Raw genomic sequence first — 22,502 nt, 5'->3', positions numbered from 1 at the left:
TATAAAATGAGTTGCCTTACAAAAAAAAAAAAAGAACAAAAAAAAAACAGTCCTTTCCCCTATTTGTGTCTTGTCATTCTGCCTTCATCATAACACACACAAAAATATTGTGTTGTCTAGGACTCTAGGGTGGGCTGCTTGTCCTGCCAGTGACATCATCGTTTGAGACATACTTGCTCCAAAACCCATGTTCTTTCCACACCTGATTCATTTCTTCAATTGGGACATTCTTGGTCTCAGGCACAAAATAATATATGAAAATGGTCATGATAATAACAAATCCACCAAAAAATAAGAAGAGACCAAACTTCATGTGACAAAGCATGGAGAGGAAGAATTGGCCAATTACAAATGTGAAGAACATGTTAACCGAGACATTGGTTGCTTGTCCTGCTGATCGGATCTCCAGAGGGCAAATTTCACTCGGCACTAGCCATCCCAAAGGACCCCAAGACCATGCAAAAGCTGCGACATACGCACATATCAAAAACAGCACCAAGGAGGATACACTCTTAGACATCCCTCCCTCCCCTTCTGTCCCAAAAGCACGCCCTATCATAACTGCAACAAGAACCTGCAATCAAGTTTAACATCATCGACTAAGTCGAGCTCAAAGTCAACATTAATGTCGTTTATACACTAGTGCTAAGACTGACTAGGAGTAATTTCATTAAGGTTGTCGTATACCTGACATATGATCATTTGCACGCCACCTTCAAGAAATAAAGCCTTCCTTCCTAGTTTATCAACGGAATAAACAGATACCATTGTGGCCACAACATTGACTACGCCGGTTATGACAGCAGACATAAGCGAGGCATCGTCACCAAAACCCAAAGTCTTAAAGAGAACAGGTGCATAAAACATGATGACATTAATTCCCGTAAGTTGCTGGAAGAAAGGGATGAAGGTGCAAATGATTAATTGAGGTCTATATTTTCGGCCTGTGAAGTTTTTCCATGGGTGCTCAACTTGCTTTGCAGCCATACTAGCATCAACAAGATCCTGAAATTCTTCGTCGACATTGTTCGTGCCTCGAATCTTTTGCAACATTTTCTTCGCTTTCTCATGGTTGCCCCTCTCAAGAATGGAGTTGGGGGTATCGGGTAGAAAGAGAGAGCCGATTGTAAAAAGAATTGCCGGGGCTGCTGCAAGGCCTAAAGAAATTCTCCATCCCCAACCAGCTTTTATCTTGGAAGTCCCATAATTGATGAGATTGGCTGCCAAAATACCAATTGTGATTGCCATTTGAAATCCAATATTGAGTGCTCCTCTAAGGTTCGCCGGTGCCATTTCTGAGAGATAAACCGGAACAGACTACAAAAACGAATAGAAACAGATTGAAGACAGTGGCTCATTTATAATATAATATAAAAAAGAGCTATAATTGGTTGGAAAAAAGTGTAGTTACACACGTTTTTCACATCATTCATTTGTGATTATTAAATTTATCAATAATAAATAAGTTTTTTTTTACTTTCTAATGAAACAACATAAAATATCTTTGAAAAGTAAAAGAATTTAAATCTAAGTATCAGTGACCATTTTTATATTTTTATAATTATTTGTTTTTGTTATTATAATTTTAATTTTAAAAAAATTAGTATTTGATCGAATATAAAAAAACATACATGCACAGTAAAATTATGAAAATATCCTTGAAAGTAAAAAATATTAAACCTAAAGTCAAAGTACTTTCTGGTATTTTCACAATAGTTTTTGTGTAATTATTAAGTCAGCTTAGGGGTAGTTTGATATTTAACCAAATATAAAAAAAACAAACAATTAAAATGCATAGTAAAACTATAAAAATACCCTTAAAAGCAAAAAAAAAAAAAAAACTAAAGTCAAGGGGCTTTTGGTATTTTCACAATTATTTTTGCATAATTATTAAGTGAGCTCAGGGGCAGCCATACCCTTTGATGGGCGCATGCAGTGCCTCTTACGATCCAGAAATATCTTTCCACCTTGTCATAATTAGAAGTGGCGCTGTGACCTCTCACATATGGAGTGACACATGTCGGTGTTGGTGGTCTAGTTTCTCACCAATAGACCTTTTTTCTTCTTCTTTTTCTTCTTAAAAAATTACAGTTTGATCCTCTTTGTGATGGTATTTTAATTTTATTTCTTATTCTTTTGATTTCTAATTTTTGTTCTTATCCCTTTTATATAATTTTTATTTTTGTAAATTTCATCATTCCATCCTAATTTTTTATATATTATTTTTTCTTTTTTAGTTTCACCCTTCAATCAAATATAAAATTTATTTTGATCATTATTTTTTTAATTGCTATTTTTTCTTGAATCTTTTTGTATAATTAAAATTATTTTTTTAATTTTAACGATCATTCAATATTTAATCGATTTAGAATTGAACTTTATAGTTTTTTCAGATAGGGTGCTTCAGCTCTAATTACTTGGGTCACAAATTTAAAAAGTTAAATTTACTTCGGCTCTAGTTTTTTTATTTAAAAAAGGTCTTTATAGTTCTTTTTATTTTTTATCGGGTTATTTCAATATTATAATCTGGGCTGCAAGTTTGGCGTGATGATCCTGAGTTGGCTTGACCTTGATTAACAAGGTTACATGTTTATCATGATAACTCGGATTGACTAGGACCATGTTTTTTTATGTTTTTTCTTACCCCATTTTGTTCTTTTGTATTTAATAGGTTGTAAATTGAGATACATCATTTGTCTCTTTTTGAAAAAAAAAATTTGTTTTTCCTCCTAGTTTTTAATTGCTTTTCTTTGTAAATTTGATCATCTACAGTGGTTTTTTATTTTTTTTTATCTAGTTAAAATAAAGTAAGTTTATTCGATCCAAATGGGTTTATGATCCAAGAGCACATTTTTCTTTTTAAAAAAAAAACATGCTTGTAACACCTGAACATCATTTTTTACGGGAAAAAAAAAAATAGGATTCTCTAAATTATTGGTCAAAAGCAATGTTATCAGAACCAAATCGGAGCAGATGATCTAATTAGTGAACCAATCATTAAATTGGTTTGTTTTTTAAATAAGACAACTTAAGTTTTTAACCTAATAAAACCTGGTTTGAAGTGGTTTTTGAATGACAAGTCCGAGTGTAGCAAAAAATTTATTTTTTTAGTATTTGAAGCTAAAATTTTGCACAGAAATTAGGAAAAATCCAATCTAATTTTAGAAAAAAATCCCAGAATTTTTGGAAGCTAGATAGTGTGTGTGTGTATAACTTGGTCAAAAGGCTGTCGGTCAAACCATAGATCTAGTTCAAGAGAATTCTGTACAATTTATTTATGATGAACATATGACCCGTCACCTTTCCTGGGAAACTGAGGTCTCTGGTTCAGTTTGGATAACACTGGGCCGAAGTATTATTACAATTCTGTGCCACTAGTTTCTGGACTGAATGTTAAATTCCGAGGTAAGTGAAAATTAGAGACTAATGGTTCTTTAAAGAAAGTATAATTTAGCCTAACATATTCAAAATCTATCTATAAGAAACAAAAAAAAATAAAAATCATACCTGATTAGCAAATCCAACACCCACACCAAGCATCAAACGACCAACAATAAGCATCGCAACATTGACAGCAGCACCATTAAGAATAGCTCCGCCAAGGAAAACCAGGCCTCCAAACATCATAGACATCTTACGACCAAATCTCCTCGTTGTTGCAGAGGCAAAGAAGGAAGCTATCAAGGCCGCAAGATAGAGGGAAGATGTGAACATCGTTAGCACATGATCATCAAATTTGCAGTACATATTTTCCTCATGATTTCCATGCTGTTTCTTGTACACATGGGGGAAAAATGGTTTAAGGAATGAATCCATCGCTGTTACCCCTCCTACAAGATGTTACAGAGCCAACGATCATCATCAAATCAACACAAAATATGTATATTCATGAAAATCATTCTTACTGCATCAAGACTCAAGATCTTTTGTTCACCTGAGATGCCAATATCATAGCCAAACATGAGCCCCCCCATGGCTGCCACCAGACAAGTGATGACCACAAAAGCAGTGACACCACCTTCGTATTTTCTCCCGTCACCTTGAGCCGCCGCAAAACCTCCTCCTGCCATATTTTCAAAAGGCAAAAGCAATACCTCAAAATATTGAGAAGTAGGTCTGTTCTTCTCTTATTTATGCTATTGTCTGGATAGCATAAGGGATAGCTTTCGTGAAATGATTCCATTTAAGGCCAGCATGCGTGGACATATATGTGGTTTCCAAATTTGAGAGATTGGATTGATATTGAGAGATTTCCTTTCTGACTCTTGAGATGAAAATAATTAATTAATACTGTCAAATATTGGATAATACAGAATGGACAAAATAGGAAATTAATGTTATTTAGTATATATATAGATAAAAAATAATATTAATTAAGGAGGAAGAAATTTAAGGTCCAGACCATGCTTTTAATGGTAATGGAAGTTACAGAATTTGCACACAGGATAAAATCGAAGTTGACTTTATCAACGGCTGGAATCGAGCAGATCAGGGTCCAGATATACGTGCTCTTTTTCTTTCATGAGTAATAATGCCAATGATCGTCCTGTAAGATTTTTACTTCCCAATATTTTTTAATTATTGGATTTATGGGATTTATTATGAGGATCAGCTTAATTTACTCTTCTTTTTTTACAAAGGATAAGATACAATCCCATTAATATATATATATATATATATATATATATATATATATATATATATATAGAAATAACTGATAATAATATTTTAAATATAATTGACTAATATTATTAATTTATTGAGTAATATCATATAGAAACTTAGCCATGAATATATTCACATATTTATTCATCTAAACACACGTATTCAACATATTTAATTTTTAATTAAATTTATTTAAAATAAAATAAAAGTTCTAGATGGCATTCAATTTAAATTCTAAATTATTCTCAAATTATGAAAATAATAATATAAACTATACCATTATTTGTTTTGTCAGATGATAGATTAAAATATCAAATAAAGATGTATTCACACATCTACCATCTAAATATCTATTCAATATAATTAAATATTTACAAAATAATTTGTTGAATAATACACATCAGCTTGGCATAATTAATTTATTATAAGTTACTACATGGTCCCATTAATTAATATGCCATATAGTATTATCTTATAGTACAGGTTACCATCTCTAAAAAATCATCAATTCTATTCAACTTTTATATTTTTTCTTCTCTTCTCGAAACCTCCATATTCTATAAAAAGATTATGTGAAATACTAATTAATTAATGAGACCAAACTGTAACTTAATTATAGATTATCGCTTGAATTAATTACGCGACTCGCCCCCAAAATTACGTGGTCTCGTTTTTTTCTCAAATATCTATTATACAAAAAAAAAAAAAAACAGTAATCAAGAGTGGATTACTGTGAATTGTGAGACCATTACCATTTATTGTGGATTATGAGCATTTATTGTTGATTAAAATAATGTTTTATATTTTTTTTGTTTTAGTTTTTTTTCTGTTATAGATTTTTTTTTAATTTTTTTAATGTTGTATTAATTGAAATTTAAGATTGATAATTTATTTTTATTTGTCTTTTTTATGGTTGCTAAGTGCTTAATTTCATGGAAAAAATTTCAATTTAGTTGCTTACAAGAAATTAAAAGTGAGGGGACTAAAGTTGAAGAAAAAAATACCATGCCTTTATTTTTTATGAAAATAGGTATCACCTTTTCTTTTTTCCACCCTTCAATCATCTTATTTTTTTCCTTTCTTTTCAATTAGATTCTTTAATATTGTGTTATTTGATATTTGAAATTGATATTTTTTTATCTACCTTTCATGTGATTATCTCGATCACTAAAACTAATCACACCATTTTTTTCATGCTCGTGTACATAAAAGAGATCCAATTTTATTGTCATAAAAGGATTGAAAATTAGAGGATCAAAATTATATTAGTAAAATATTTAAAGGTCCTTTAAAAAAAAAACAAAATGTCGGCTCCTTTTCCAAATTTCTTTCCTTTAGGTACGTCAAAAATAATTTTTGGTACATATAGTATTGAAATTATGTGATTAGGTCCAAAACTTTGTTTTTCTTTCATTTAAGTTTCTGAGTTTGAGGGAGAAGAAAAAGTCACTGAATTACAATGAAGGGGAGAAAAGGTTGACAAACACATATTTTTCAGCTACAAAACTCATAATTATTGGTATCAATGGGTTCCATTTACTCATAGGAGTTCTATTTATATTTCTTTTCCATCTATCTAGCACAAAAAGTAGATCGGACTTCAAATTTTATTTTTACTTGAGTTGAGTTTTTTTTTTTTTCTAACTGATTAAATGGTGATTTATTTTACCAGAAACATGTTTTTAAGGTCTCTATGGTAGGGGTGAGCAAAAAAAACCGATTAAACAGAGAAAACCGGAAAAAAATAACAAAAAAAAATCGAATTAACCAATTAAAAATCACAAAGAATTTCTGGTTCGGTTCGGTTTCGGTTTCTAAAGTCTGAAACCAATTGAACCGAACCGAACCGAACCGGTTCAACCAGCCAGCACTTAAAAAAAAGCAAGTATAAATAGAATTTTTTCTAACCCTAAAGTAACATTCAGCCATCAGCCCCCCTCTCCCCTTTCCTCTCTGCATATCTCTCCCCTTTCCCTTTGCTCTCTGCATATCTCTCCCTTTACTCTCTGCTTTGCTTTGATTTTTCTCCCCTCCCTTTACTCTCTATAAACCTAAAGTTACAGGCTTTATGGGGTGCATGCATGATGTGGGCAAGTGCCCAGTGGTGGATTTTTTTCTTTTCATTCCCCCCTTTTTTTCCCTATTGTATTTCTTATCTTTTGCTGGCTTATGTGGCTGAGGGTTTGGACATATTTGTTCATACAAGTTTCACCAACAAACATGACATCTTTTTTTTATTATGCGTAGCAGAAGCTTTGGATTTGGAGGCTCTTATTTTAATTGTGGCCGGTTGAGGCACAGAGCATCAAAATGCCCAAACAAGGAAGATTTTTAGTTGCCTTCTTCGACGTGGGGATTTTTTTGGGACTGTGAATAAGTTGGAATAATTTCTGTTTGAACCGGTTTGGAAGGGAAAAAACCGAACCGAACCGAACCAAAATTAATTGATTTGAACCGGTTTTCGGTTCAGTTAAAAAAATTAAAAAAAATAAATTCGGTTTGGTTGTTTATTTTGGTTCAAAACCGAATTGAACCGAAAATGCTCAGCCCTACTTTATGGTGTGCTTTTAAGTGTTTTTAGCTGAAAATAATAGTTATTTTACACCTAAGGGCTAACTACTCGATTTTCTGGCCACCTTTTGTGGCCGGGATCTGTAACAACAAACAACAAGTGCTTTTAGTTTTTTATTTATTTATTTGATTTTTTTCACCTTTATTTATTTTTCTTGCTAATTTTTTCTTATTTTCAACATTTAATATTTTATTTGTTTTGAATTAATCAATGTAATATGTTTTGGTTTGATATTTTTAGGTTTTTCATGGTTTGAAACAAACGTTTCAATACTTACTTAATTTTACAAACATCTATTTTTTTGTTGTATAATTAAACAAAAAATATTTTAGAAAGAACGAAGTTTTTAAACAAAGTTTAGTCCATCGCTTGGCTTACGTATTATATAATTAAATAAAAAATAGTCTAAAAAAGTTAAAATTTTTGGAGTCCATGATCCATATCGTGGTTTTGATGGGTTGGGCCACAAAATCTAAATCAATCCAATATGTTGTCGTCGCTATATTTTTTAAAAAAATATATCATCTTGGGATTTTTGTTTATTTTTTTTGTTGCAGTATTGAAATTATATAATTAGGTCCAAAACTCTATTTTTCTTTCATTTAAGTTTATGAGTTTGAGAGAGGCGAGAGAGTTAATGGATTACAATGAAGGGGAGAGAAAGTTGACAAACTCCTATTTTTCGGCTACAAAACTCACCAAGTTGCTCGGGTTGGCATGATTGCCAGACCCAATGCTCTTAGATCTGTCATACCAGACCCAAGACGCTTAAAACATTCTATATAATCTTAATATTTTTTTTATATTTTTTTTTAAAATTGATATTGACCCGCTACTGAGCGCGAGCCAATATACTAATATTGATCCTAAAAGGAGTAGCCATTTCATTTGTTCCCAATGTCAAGTATAAACATGACTTAATTTTCATAATATTTATCTATTTTTTTCATTAGTTTCCTTTTAATTTTTTCTTTCAAAATTTTTAGTTATCAAAATAATTGATTTATTATTATCATTTTATTCTTGAAATTTTATTCATAATTCATAATTATCTTATTAAATTAAAAAATGCTATTAAGACTTAAATTGACTACAACTAACCTCCTAGGAAATCCTATCTATTTAAACTGATAATTATTATAGTTATTAAGTAGATTAGTGGTCCGCGTTCCACTGCGGGCCAGACAAAAGTTTTTTCAACTTAAAAAAATGCTAAGAAAAATAAAATTTTGATCCAAGTCATTAGTTCAATTATTAATTTGAATAAAGAGATTAAAAAACAATAAATAAATAAAATTAATTTATATGCTTTTTTTTAAAAAAATTGATTAGTCAAAATCTTTTCTTGGACCTAATTTTGGCTCCTAAACAGTAATTTTGTTTTTTTTTTGAAAAACAAAACAATATGTTCTCCTTTACAAAAGAAACTATAATATTTTTACCTTGGATTATTTTGGGTATTTTTAGGGAACCTTGAAATGCATATTGTATTGTATCTATAATTGCTTGATTTCCTCCAACTTCAAAAGGAAATACTTGTAATTGCTATTGCGTATTTTATTTATAATTTTAAAGAAAAAAAAGAAAAGGAGAAAAAAACAGCTGTCGAATTTACCGGGCAAGAGCTGTAACTTCCATTTCCATTTAAAAGACAAGTGGCATCCATTCATCCAAATAAAAACATTAATGCATTTCTTTTTTTAATCTGAAACATTAATGCATGAACTCTGTGTGCTTTCTCACTTGTGAGCTAAGCACATGGATAAAAATGGTGTCAGAGATTGCCTGTTATTTTTTTGGTGAAACAATTTTGGGACATTTTTGTAAAATAATATTTTTTTTCAAAAACATTTTGGGAAAGAATAACATACCAAAAAAGTTCTTGAAACATTTTGGGATTTTTAATTTTATAAGTTAATATAAAATTTTAAATAATACTTATTATCTACAAATCAAAATAACTGATTTATTAATAACATTTTATTTTTAACAGTAGTCCATTTAAATTTCAATATTGTTTCTTAACTTATTAGGTTAATTTAATTTTTTTAAAAAATAATTATTCTTGAGAAGTAATTGTGCATTAAGACTCATAATACTATTTATTGTAATAATATAATTATAAAATTGCCCTAAAAAAAAAAAGCTTTTGAATTAGGCATCGAAGCCAAGATAATCTTTTTACTATAACATAATTATCTTTTATAAATTATATGAGATTAGATTGATCATTTCTTTCTTTCTTTTTTATATATAGCAAAATTACTAATTTAACCTTAGAATAAAATAATATAATGCTTATTACCTAGGGATATTTTTATTTTTTTTTAGAATAGTGTAATTACTTTGATGCCTTTAAAGACAATAACAACATAACACTCACCCAAGGGTTTTTTTGTCATTTTACTTTGGTTTTTATTGTAAATTCCAAGGGTGATTGGGGCATTATTGTAATTTACATTAATTAAATATAATTAAAAAAACTACACATGAGCTAGCTTATGGACGGCCCCCTCACTGTCCTGGCAACGCGTGCGGGGTCGTCCAGCCACCAAACATCATCTTCCAGGGCGACGTTTGAAACGTCTTGATGCCTACGACATAATGGAATGATCCATGCCACAAACACGCATCGGGATTAGTGTCGATAACTTTTTTTTCTCTCCCCACCTTGAATTTCATGTCAGCCCCTTTAAAAAATCAAACCAGCCCTATGCAATTTATTTCCCCTTTATATTTGGTCTCTATTATTATTATTATTATTATTATTTTAAATAAGCCATGAAATTACAATTTTATTTTCAGTCTCACCCCTTTTTATTTTTTAATCTTCTACTGAGTTATTCCGGTCTCATGATCAAGGTTAAACAGGTAAACAGGTTAACTCAAGTTGACTTGAATCTTTTTCTAATTGATTTGTTTTTCAATTTTATTCTTAAATATTGAAATGATTGAGAATTGAGCTTCAATATTTTTTTTTATATACTTTTTATGAGGTTATCATGATTTTACGAGTTAGTTTACGAGTTTTACATGTTAAAATGGGTTGACCTAGATTTATCTAAATTGTTGTCTCAATATTGTTTTTTTAAATTGTCGTCTTGAAATTTGTTTTAATCAAATTAATTTTTTTTTTAATTGTTCAGGTTGCCTTTGAACTTTTCAAGTTGACTAGGTCATATCGAGTTAATCTCTGCACAATTTGTTTTTCTTTTTGAAAATACGTTATCAGTGCTTGGATATTTTTTTAACATTAAAATAAAAAACATGATCCAATCTGCAACGTAACATAAGTAAATGATCTAATGCTATTTTTATTACCCTCTTTATATAACTAACAAATTATCAATTAATTTATTTTTCTTTTCTTTGTTTTGTTTTCTTAAAAAGACTTTTCATAATGATTTTTCTGAATATTCAATTTCTCTAACTTGTAAAATAGTTTATGATTGTAATCTATTTTTATATTACCATTATTTTAGTTCTGGATTATATCAAATCAAATTATGATAGTAAAATATTAAAATTATTCATATTTTTAAATCTTATTTTAAAAATAAATAATTTAATGATCATTAGTATAATGAAGTGCTTTAAATATTTTCTAAGAGTTATAACAATTACTTAGAATGAAGTTATATGATAACAAATTTTAAATTCAAAATCAAAATTCGAAGAAAGATTTTAGACAAACAATTTACAAAAAATTCAAATAATAAAACTTGTTGTGAAGTATCTTCTAAGAGAAAATAACAAACTCTCAAACATAAATACCTAAAAACAAAATTAATTCATTTTAAAACATAGTATATAACTTAATATTCATTTATCCTTAAAAGCGAACTTATTTGTAATTCAAATAACGCAAAATTATTGAGTGTGACCCAAATGTTCAATGTAGTGATTATAATCAATTGATAAAATAAGAAAAAATTAAATTGAAGTTGACTATAGTGTTTAATTTAAATATAAGTGATAAATAAGTTGATTTAACATATTTGAAAATGATAGAATGCAATTTATTTTGTTTTCTATATTACTCTCATCACCTTTATATTATTCCTTTAAAGGTCTCTAAAAAAAGAGATGGATAGATGAGTATTTTAGAAAGCTATTTTTAATGTTAATTCTCCTATTTAGTATAGTGAACAATAATAGTTGATTTTTGACTTACTTTTGTATTATTTTTAGAGATTAATTCTATTTGAAATTTAATTTTTAACATTTAAAATTCTTTCAATGAGATTTGATTAAAACTTCTGAATTGAATTCAATTAGTAAGTTTCAAATATGCTATAAATGAATTCAGAAATTTTTTTCTTTAATGAGTGAAGATGTATTTTCTTTAATGAGTGAAGATATATATAGTTTTCATTGCTCATAATATTGAAATAAAATCCATTACATAACTTGTACCAAATTTCATGTACCTCTTTACATAACTTGTAAGTTGATCTACTTTCCTTTCTAACCAACCTCCACAGTTCTACTTGGGCAAGATATTCTTATTCTTCACAAGTCACTTCCATTAATGTCTTGATATAGAAGAAAACTTCACAATAAATATTTTTTTCTTATTTATTAATGGATATTTAATAGAACTACATTAAATCAAAATCATCATACAAATATCTTAAGCAGTCTTAGATTATAATGGAAGAATCATGAAGTTACAAAATGCATTGCCTATTTTTCTTTGAGGACTTTCTTAGCCTTGCAACATAGGATTGAAGTGAACTTCAAACCTTTCACACTCTTTGTAACCGCAATAACACTACAAGATTTCACAGATTTATCGACGGACAGAAACTGTCGGTAAGAGATTCAGACTTCGTCGGTAATTTTTTTACCGACTAAATCACCAACGAAAAGTGTTCGTCCGCATATCTTTCATCGGTAATACCACATTCCGTCGCGAAGTCAGTCAGTAAAAGAAATATTACCGATGGTTTTACAAACGGAAATTGCGCGCAAAAAAAAAATTCTCACTCGAAATATACCGACGAATTTATTTCGTCGGTAATAGTGGCATATCCAGTAAATATGTTGCAGCTCTTGGTAAAATGCCGACGGACAGTATCCGCCAGTGAAACCATCGGTGATTGTGGCATTTCCAGTAATATTTTTTAATTCTCTGTGAAATGCTGACGGATACATTCCGTCTGTAAATCCATCGATGGTATTTTTAAATTTTTTTAAAAACATTATTTAGAATAAATAATATAAAATTATATAAATTAATAGTAAAAAAACCAATTATGCAAATAAATTTTATTAAACATAAAAAATAAAGTTAAATAATATTCATTACAAATTGAATGTGTTTCCAAAAAATATTAAATTAGCACAATGGCGGAGCTGGAGGAGGAGGAAGAGGCTGGTTATTATACGGCCAAAAAAGGGAGCACATGTATCACTACTTTGTGATGTCATGTTCATGACCATTTGGCAAAGTTGTTCATAATTTGCCGAGACTTGCTCATATTTCTCGGTGAGATGAGCTGTGTGTTGCTCATAATTCGCCGATAGTTGCTCATATTTTTCGATGAGAAGAGCCGTGTGTTGCTGCAAGGCCATGAACTCCTTATATTGGGAGCTCCCAACGGTTGAGACACTACGGGCCGCCCGCAAGTTCTCGGCTGTAGTGTTGGAGAGCTCGTATACCTGATTTTTATCGAGTTCACTTGACAATCCTACCTCCATCCACAAATCTGGATCGAAATCCGGATGGGTCGAAGGATCGTCCCATATCTCTCCCTCAACCGGCTATTATAGGTCTCCTGAAAATGAAAAAAGAAATCATCATATTCAATTCAATAAAAACAATAACTTACAAAATAAAATGGTTGAACGAACATACCACAAAGTGTTGAGCGCGGTTGTTAACGAACTGTTGCACCCCCTTTTGACGATCTTGACTCCGCACATGCATCTCAACAAACAACTCCATTGGGCTCGGCTCACGTCCAAGAGACGTAGCCTTTAAGGAAAAAAAATTAATTAATTAACAACAAAGTATTTAAAGATATGTTTCATTTAAATTAATCTTACCATCTGTTTTGCATGTGCAGCAAACAGAAGAGAGCCACCGGTGTGCGTTGCCACCGAACCATGAATTGGCTGGGATGTATAGCGGTTTGAAATCCCTCCAAACCTTGGAGACCGTTATCTCTTGCATTTTTTTTTTGCCTTCTTTTGTGCTTCATACAAAAAATCACGCAACCTACTTCCATAGTGAGAAATTAGATTTTAAAACACAATTTTTTTTTAAAAAAATATTGTATTGTTTTCGATGTTACCTAGTTGCCACATGATTTTCCCATATCCTCCTCACAACAGTGTCATGTGCACTGTCCTAGGTGAATTTGTCTTGTGTATAAATAATTAATTTTAAATAAAAATAATAATTTATTTACAATTATATTAATAATTTATTAAAAATAAGCTAGAAATTAGAAATTAACACCAACCTCAAATCTGTCAAACCATGCATCGATTTGAGGTATCCATTCAGGATGTCTGGATATCTGACTCTATTGAAATAATAAAATCTCCATCGATGATTTAAACGTCGATGATATTACTCGGGCGGCCTCAATGTTTGTGAACCTAAAAATAAATTAAAGTAATGAAATATTGATTAGTTGTTCATAAATTATGTTATAATTAAAAAAAACTAAAACCGAAACAAACTTACATTGAAAGGTCGTCCTTCCACCGTGCCTCGTATTGCGGGTGAATTGATTCCGCTGTGAAGGCATCTCGCCTCTGCGCTGTGAAACTGCGCTGGAAGAGGCAGCATTGGTAGACGGTGCAAATGCCTCTTCTTGATGGGAACCTAAGGACATGTCATCCTCGCTGCTAGAAGAACTAGCTGCGATCCTATGTAAGCGACGAGATGTTGATTTCGTTCTACACAATTTTATACGAATAATTATATAATTAAATTCGATGACTAAAAAACAATTCGGCAGCACCTCCCCTATACTGGAGACAACTCAAAGTTTTCAAACCTGCAAATATTGACAATAGCCACAACCAATTGACCCCATTCAAAAATCTTGTATATAACCTAACATCTATACAAATAACAATTAAAATTAATGGAAATAATTAAACACATATCATGCAATAATAGAGTAAAATTGAGAGCAAATAATTAAATTTTTTTCCTACATATTCAATTACTAATTACAAGGTAAATTCAATAATAACAATTAAAATTCAACAAAGTATTCAATTATTATCGCAATACAAACAATAAAATATATTGAATAAATTAAAAAAAAACTATAGACTAACAATTAAAATTAATGGAAATAATTAAACACATATCATGCAATAATAGAGTAAAATTGAGAGAAAATAATTAAATTTATTCCTACATATTCAATTACTAATTACAAGGTAAATTCAACAATAAAAATTAAAATTCAACAAAGTATTCAATTATTATGACAATACAAACAATAAAATATATTGAATAAATTAAAAAAACTATAGACTAACAATTAAAATTAATGGAAATAATTAAACACATATCATGCAATAATAGAGTAAAATTGAGAGAAAATAATTAAATTTATTCCTACATATTCAATTACTAATTACAAGGTAAATTCCACAATAACAATTAAAATTTAACAAAGTATTCAATTATTATGGCAATACAAACAATAAAATATATTGAATAAATAAAAAAAAAAACTATAGACTTTAGGAATGAAAAATGCTTACCTTAATAATGTGTTTATTTCAAGACTTTATCTACATGATAAAAATACACCAAAACAAAAAACATAACAAAAATAACAATAGCTAAAACAAAGAAAAAAAAATCTTGAAGTAAAATGAAGTAGAGGAAATACATACCTTTTAATTTGCTGAAGATTCAAGTAGAGATTGCAAGCTAAACAAACAAAAGATTTGAAGGAGATGAGAGGAAAAAAAACAAAAATGAAAGATTGATAACGGAGCAGATGAAAAATGAACTGAAGGGGCAGTCGCTGGGATTTATAACGTAGTTTTTCCAATGGAATAACCGACGGACATTTAAATAATATTAATTTTAATTATTTCGTCGGTGATGTTTTGAAAATTCATCGGTAAATTTTGAATTTCGCACCAGAATTTTTAATTACCCTCCATATTTTTCGTAGTCCATGGGTAATTCCGTCGGCAACTACACGCGGTCAGAGATGCATTTAATACCCCGCCCTTTGGAATTCACACCGTTCGTCGGTGATTTGGTCAATGATTATGAACTGCCGATAAATGCCGACGGACTGTATCTGTTTGCAAAGTCGTCAGTGATTATGACATTTCCACCACTCTCTGTGAAATGCCGACGAACGAAAGTCGTCCGCAAAGTCGTTGGTGATTGTGGCATTTCCAGTTAAGCTCTCTGTGAAATGCCGACATACATAATTCATCTGCAAATTCAGAATATATCGACCGAAGTCTTCCATCGGTAGATATCGACCAAATTACACACGGAAAAGTGTCTGTCGGTAATTCTGTTGGTTTTAAGCGAATATCTGGTAGTGTAAGCAACCATTAAATTGAATTGGCTAAGACAAAACATAAAAACAAAGTAAAAGAAAAGACTTGTGAAGATAAGGCACAAAAGCATAAAATCAATGGAAAAAAAAAAGAATTTCTTTCCTAAGGAAAAACTTGTGCAAGCTACCCAATACTCGTAGCATAGATGTAAACAAGTAAAAAATCTAATTCTATGACAATTAACCTTTACTAATGAGGAAATAAATGTTTTTTCCTATTGTTTTAATTTGTGATTCATATAAATATGAAATCACCTATATGTAACAACATCATTTCGTAACTACTAAATCATTCTGGTAAGTTCAACATTATTTGGTTAATGGCATCCTTGTTACCACTTGAGTGCAAATTTGATACTAAATATAAGGTGCTAAAGAATGGCTGACAACTATATGAGAATAAACTATAGTCGTATTAGTATATATCGGTTAAACAAAAAGTGGTCAACCATGGCCAATATAACATATTGATTACATATCATCAAAAGTTATATAGCTGCCACATGAACATATTGTTATAGAGATATCTCTACGAACTATATGTAAAAACAATTCAAAAAACAAATTGTCATTTAATTTTATGATAATTAAAAATCCTAACTAGTTTTCAGAGGTTCTAGGTAAATGATTGATTATAATAAAAGAAAGATTAAATTTATTATAAAATATACTATATAAGATAAGTTGATTCATGTTTGTTTTTAATGATAAAAATATAACTATTGTACTTACTAGCTAAGAATTTCCTTAAACTAATATATGTGCTTTTATTTTCAAAGATAGACTACTAAGATTTAAGATGGTGATTTGAGATCTAAACTCGACAATAAGGCCTAGTCCTCACTTTTAAAGTATGGGTGTTGGACTCAAAATGATAGTAGATAATAAATTAGGATTTGGCTTTTTCATTTTATTATGTTCTAAAATGGGTCTAAAAGCACCACTTATGTTCAAGTGTTCGATGTTTAAGCAAATACAATTGCTAAAATAAAAAAGATAAGTTCAACAATAACAGATTCTTCTTATGTGAGCTTTGCAACAATAACTCAATAATCTGTTGTTTTTCTTTCTTGGGTTAACAAAGTGGTAATAAAGACAAGGGATAATGTGGTACAAGAGAGACCACACATAAAAAAAAAAAAGAAACTCTTCTTGGAGGAAATGAGAAATTGTCGAGTAGCCATGACAAGACATTTAATTTTTTTATTATCAACAAAAGATGAGAATGGTGCAATAATCATAATAAGATGATTTCTAAACACAATCTAATTTTCAAGATCTATGAGACTTTCAAAATTAAAGGGGAGTGTTAGAATTAATTTTGAAGTTAAAGTGTTTTTTGTTCTTCCAAGTGTCTCTTGGGTATATGTATAACTATTAAAAATGTGTTTATCTTTGTAAATCTTTTAATTTTTATAAATTAGTATAAATATACATGTTTAAAGTATTGTAATCTAAGTAAGTCCATCAAAACTTTCTCTCATTTGAGTGTTAACGAACCAATTTAACCCAAAAGCTTAAGTTGTTAGGTGAGGTCCCAATATATGATTTATGTTATTCTCTAACACACCTCCTCAAGTGAAAGCCCTTTGGGCTTGAAACTTGCACATGCCTATATTACCTTGTACTTAATTTTTATCAAATAAATAGAGATGGTGAGATTGGAATTCGTGACCGCTTAGTCATAAAGGCTCTGATACCATGTCAAAGAACCATCTCAATCCAATAGCTTAAACTGTTAGGTGAGATCGCATGATATGATTTATATTATTCTCTAATATTGAGAATACATAATACACTACTAAAAAAGGGGACTATTAGCATCTGATTTTAGCAACGGATAATTCCGTTGCTAAATTCAGCAACAGATTTGCAACGGATTGCATATTTATTATTTTTTTAATATTAGCAACAGGCTTTAACAATGGAAAATCCGTTGCTAAAGACAATATAGAATCTGCAACGGACTATCCGTTGCTGATTAAAAAAAATATTTAAATTTTAATATAAAGCTAAAATTACACAGACCGTTGATAAGGTATTTTACTTTTACAATCTCAACCGTTAATTAGCAATCCTAATCTTACACTCTCTCCCCTTCAGAAACGTAAACAGAACAATAAACAAAGAACCCAGAAAATGCTAATTAACTTGCAGTGAATCTTCATCCCCTTCGTCCCCTGATAATAACATCCATAACAGTAGAAAAACAATTAACTTAGCCCTCTCTCTTCATCGATCTGATCTTCCTTTGTCCCTAATATTTCTCTTCATCTTCTTCTCATTCGTCTCCAACATCTCGAGTTAGGCTAGGCCATACCAAACGTCAAATAATCTTACCTACCACATTTTCAGACTCAGAGGCTCTCTGCTCTACTCTTTTATGGGTAAAGCTGAATTCTTTTAGGGTAAGGTAATCAGTATCACTGACCCAATGAATTTAGAATTCTTGCACACTCTTGATGTTCAGATTCTTGGGGCTGTAGCTGTGGCTATTGTGGCCATTGTTATTGGTGTTGTCTTTCTCTTCTCCTATAAAAAGCCCAAAGGTCTGAGCTTTTTCTTTTCTTTTGTTCTTAATTCTGTGCTTTTTTATCCTATGTTTTGTGCATGTTGATTAAGTTTCTGTTAGGAAGATTGGATATTTTACGAAGTTTGTGATTGTTCTATGAAATTTGGGTTATGGGTTTTCCAAATCTTCAGTATCCATATTGAGAAGGATGGTTCTTGATGTTGAATGCAGTTCAAGCTGCGCAAATGTTATACTCTAACATAGTAATAAATGGATTGTCATTTTAAGTTTGCTTGCTGTACGAGGCTTTGATGCGATTTTTATTAGCAATGGTTGCTCTAATTGCATACTCTTCTATTTCTGTATCTCTGAGTTACTAATTTTAAGGTGATATAGGCTTTGCTGTTTTGTTCTACGGTTTCTCTTTGAATGATTTATGGTTGTGTAAAAGAGCCTTATACTTCATCATGGATTATGGAGAGCTAGTATTGTTGTACCACAGCTAGAACTTGGTGAACTCCCCATGAATGAGGTTTTAATGAGCAAATTGAGATTCTCTCAAGCGCCTAGATTGAAGTTCATTATTAACTAAAGCATGAGTAACTAAGTGGATTGGCTTTTAGCCTTTTTGTACTTTTGTTTGCTCGTACGTTCAATCCCTTAGATTTTACATTTGAGCTAACTTTATGTGAAGTTTGTTTTGCCTTTATTCTTTCTATCAATGTATTTGTTGTGTTTTATGAAGCTAACTAATTTTTCTGTTTGATTACAGGCTGCTTAGATCCAGAAAATTTCAAGCAGTTTAAACTTGTCAAGCGTGTTTAGTTGAGCCACAATGTGGCAAAGTTCACATTTGCACTTCCTACACCTACTTCTGTTTTAGGCCTTCCCATTGGACAGCATATAAGTTGCAAGTTCAGTTCTTTCCTTCTCTTTTTATGAATTTTTTATGTTTGTCTGTGTCAATCGTTTCTTAATCCAGTGTTTTTAAGTATTAACCATTCAAATGGCTTCAATTATATTAATTGATATGATGGAAAGTTGCCTTAGTTGTTACCTGTCCCTGTCATTGTTTAGTTCTTTTATCAGCTTCTTCCCTGTCATTGCCTTAGTTGTTACCTGTCCCTGTCATTATTTAATAAAAATAATATATTCAGCAACGGAAAATCCGTTGCTAATTCGTGAATCAGCAACGGATAATCTGTTGCTGCGAAATCAGCAACGGAAAAATCCGTTGCTGAAAAATCAGCAACGACAAATCTGCATCAGATTTTGTCCGTTGCTGATTCCGTTGCTAAATTGTTTTAGCAACGGATTTTAGTATTATCTGCAATGGAATAATCCGTTGCTAATTAATACATTTTTTAGTAGTGATATAAGAGTTTTCTTGCTTCTCCCCTAGTTATTTCTAACACTTATTTGGTAGAGAAAGATCATCGGTTTAATTAGTTCAAATAAGCAAGTTTCATCAAATTCATCATAAAAGGTTTTCGACACTACCTCCCATGTGTCCTTGGTTGTAGGAAGACGGATGAAACCCTGCATCAAGGAGGGGGTCATGGAGCTGATAAGCAAACTCTTGACCCTATTATTCTCAGCAATCCATATGTCAAAAGTGGCTTCTTCCAGGGCTGGTTTCGCCGTAGCATCAGTGAGAAATCCGAGTTTGTTGCAGGTGCCAATACGCATCTCCATTGGTTGGGACTATAAAGGATAATTGTTCTCATCTAGGGTTCATCCAGTGAAGAATGGAGCATTATATGATTGAACTTGTTGACCTATCACTGGAGGTTGTGATCTTTGAATGATGGATGAGTCAGTATCCCCATTTAATTTTACGAAGACTCCGGGAAGACAGGTACGTGATTGGAAGAGTATATTTCTCTTGTTGTACTGTGCAAATTCTGATTTCGAGATGACAGGGAAGAAAAAACTTGTGACTGAGAAGGCTGTCAAATCTTTCTATGGTGGCGGCAGGTACCCTAGAGAACTAAGATTGCAATGAACAATGGCTGCTGCTCTGATACCATGTTGATATTTGAAATTTTCTGTCATAAATTTCAGCTTGTACATGTGGTAGATATATATACTAGTTTTACAATTCTAATAATAGGTAACTTCTAGTCCTATTATAACTTGATTCTAGGCCAAAGTATATTGATGTGCTGAAACCTATAAAGGAAATAAATCATACAATCATGTATTTACAGCAACACAGCTCACGCTAACATAATGGTGAAGAGAAAACAGATTAGTATGACTGAGAAGAGTCTGTCAGCTAGTCAAGGTGCTTCCCCAAAACCAAACAAAAGGTGCTAAGTAATACACTGGAACCAGCTAAGACGATGACGGGCAAGTCTTCCTTGGCTGCCAAACATGATCTTATCTTCAAGTAAGGCTATCGTCTTAAATTTATACATTGATCAAACTAATGCCAAACGTTATCAAAATGTTCTCTGCTTGACAAGGTCTCTTTGATATCGGGATTCACATTTCATCATATTCGATTTGGCCCAAGTTATAACAAATATTAACTCTAAAGTGAGCCTTGCTTGTATTTAGTGCTTTCAAAGCAAAGAAAAATAGTTTGTAATCCTTTACTATGAAGATAAATTCCGTAGTACTAATTCTGCAAGCTATCAAGTACTGAAAACCTACCATCTTTCCACACGGGCTCCTGAGTTTTAACACCATGGCGCCATTTCTCAGTGTAGGCGGATAAAGCAAATGTTAAAGTTTGACAGTCAAATGAGTTCTCTGATCTTTCTAGCTATGCCCGCAAGCAAGTGGGAATCAGCAGCTCTGTGGCCATACTACATATTTGTATAGTCAATCTCCTTTAAGGAATGAAAAAAATAAAAATAAAATTCAAGTATCAAAACAAACTAAATAATTAATCGGTCCTGTTTTGTTTTCACATTGCCATTTTCTGTGGTTTTCTAGTTAATGTCTATCAGACTACAACGCAGAATGTTGAGGGATGAAAAGAAGATGCCTGGCATGATCGAGAAGAGTCTGTCAGCATAGCCAAGGAGACTTCCCATAACCAATTAAGAAGTTGCTAATTCTAACCACTTGTCTCATAGTGTGGGCAAGTCGTCCTTGGCTACCGAACATCACTCTTATCTTCATGCAAGACCATCATCTCAATGAAATGACGCCATGTCAATCAAGGGCATGTACGTGTGGAGGAATAAGAAAAAGGGAAGGCTTAGCATGAAAAAGAAAAGCCTGTGAAGTTACCTAAGCTGATGACTGCCTGGGAACCTCAATAGAGATCAAATTTGTATATTTAACTAAGCTCGACACCTCAATGTGAGCTCAGGCAAATCATCATTGGCAATAAACAAGACCCTTTTCATCATGTTAGACCTTTCTTCTCAAGTTCTTGCTCAAATGGTTTGATGAATTCAGGTTTCTCATGCTGCCCTTTTATACTTAACCAGAGAACAAAGATTAGATACAAACGGTAACACTATTTGGTTCTCTTCAACCATGATCACTTTTCTCATTTAGCTGCCCCATAATTGAATATACTCACTGACCCTCTCCCATGTCGAAATGGTTTTGACCTCAATTTAGAATAAAAAACGCATTAGATCTTATAGCAAGAGGTGAAGGTGACACCTTTCTTGATTCAATTGTTATAAGATAGATACAGTTTTCTGCTATCCGAAGCTTTTTCCCACACTTCACAATTGGGTCAATATTCCAAATTCTCGGCATCAACCAAATTGAGAGGCTCCCCACCTATAAAGCAAACTAAAGTCAACGCATTTTCCACAATAGGATAGGAGAGGTAGTTTTGCATTGGTTGACTTTGTAAAGGTTCTTGCATCAACATGACTATCTTTGCTGATAATGAGATGTTCAATGGGTTAAAGGCATAAAGACAAAGATAGATGAAAACTTCGTATAGGATAAATGACTGCCTATATAGTTAATTAAAAAGTAATAGTGAAGTTTTGCAGCCTTTGATGATCCAGTAGGGTTTGTTTGTGTGTTTTAAAATGTTTTTTAAAATATTTTTTTATTTAAAAAATATAAAATTGATATTTTTTAATGTGTTTTTGAATGATTTTGATGTGTTAATATTAAAAATATAAAAATATAAAAAAATAATATTTTAATGTATTTTTAATTAAAAAACATTCTATCACAATAAAAAATTTAGAAAATGCATTTTTCTACA

General features: G+C 31.2%; 1 protein-coding gene across 1 annotated transcript; it reads right to left on the bottom strand.

The window, feature by feature from the left end:
* LOC7457178 (sugar transport protein 10) lies at positions 1-4,175 on the bottom strand. The gene is made up of 4 exons (XM_002310611.4): positions 3,935-4,175; positions 3,508-3,830; positions 688-1,317; positions 1-574 (listed from the first exon to the last, which is right to left on the bottom strand). Exons 1-4 carry the CDS (start codon positions 4,068-4,070, stop codon positions 125-127), a joined length of 1,539 nt encoding a protein of 512 aa, XP_002310647.2. The 5' UTR covers positions 4,071-4,175; the 3' UTR covers positions 1-124.
* Between the last annotated feature and the right edge of the window lie 18,327 nt (positions 4,176-22,502).

This window comes from Populus trichocarpa, chromosome 7 (genome assembly GCF_000002775.5).
Source record: "Populus trichocarpa isolate Nisqually-1 chromosome 7, P.trichocarpa_v4.1, whole genome shotgun sequence".
Classification (NCBI taxonomy): Eukaryota; Viridiplantae; Streptophyta; class Magnoliopsida; order Malpighiales; family Salicaceae; genus Populus; species Populus trichocarpa.
Note: the sequence above shows the minus strand (reverse complement) of the source record. Positions and strands in the feature narration are given on the sequence as shown.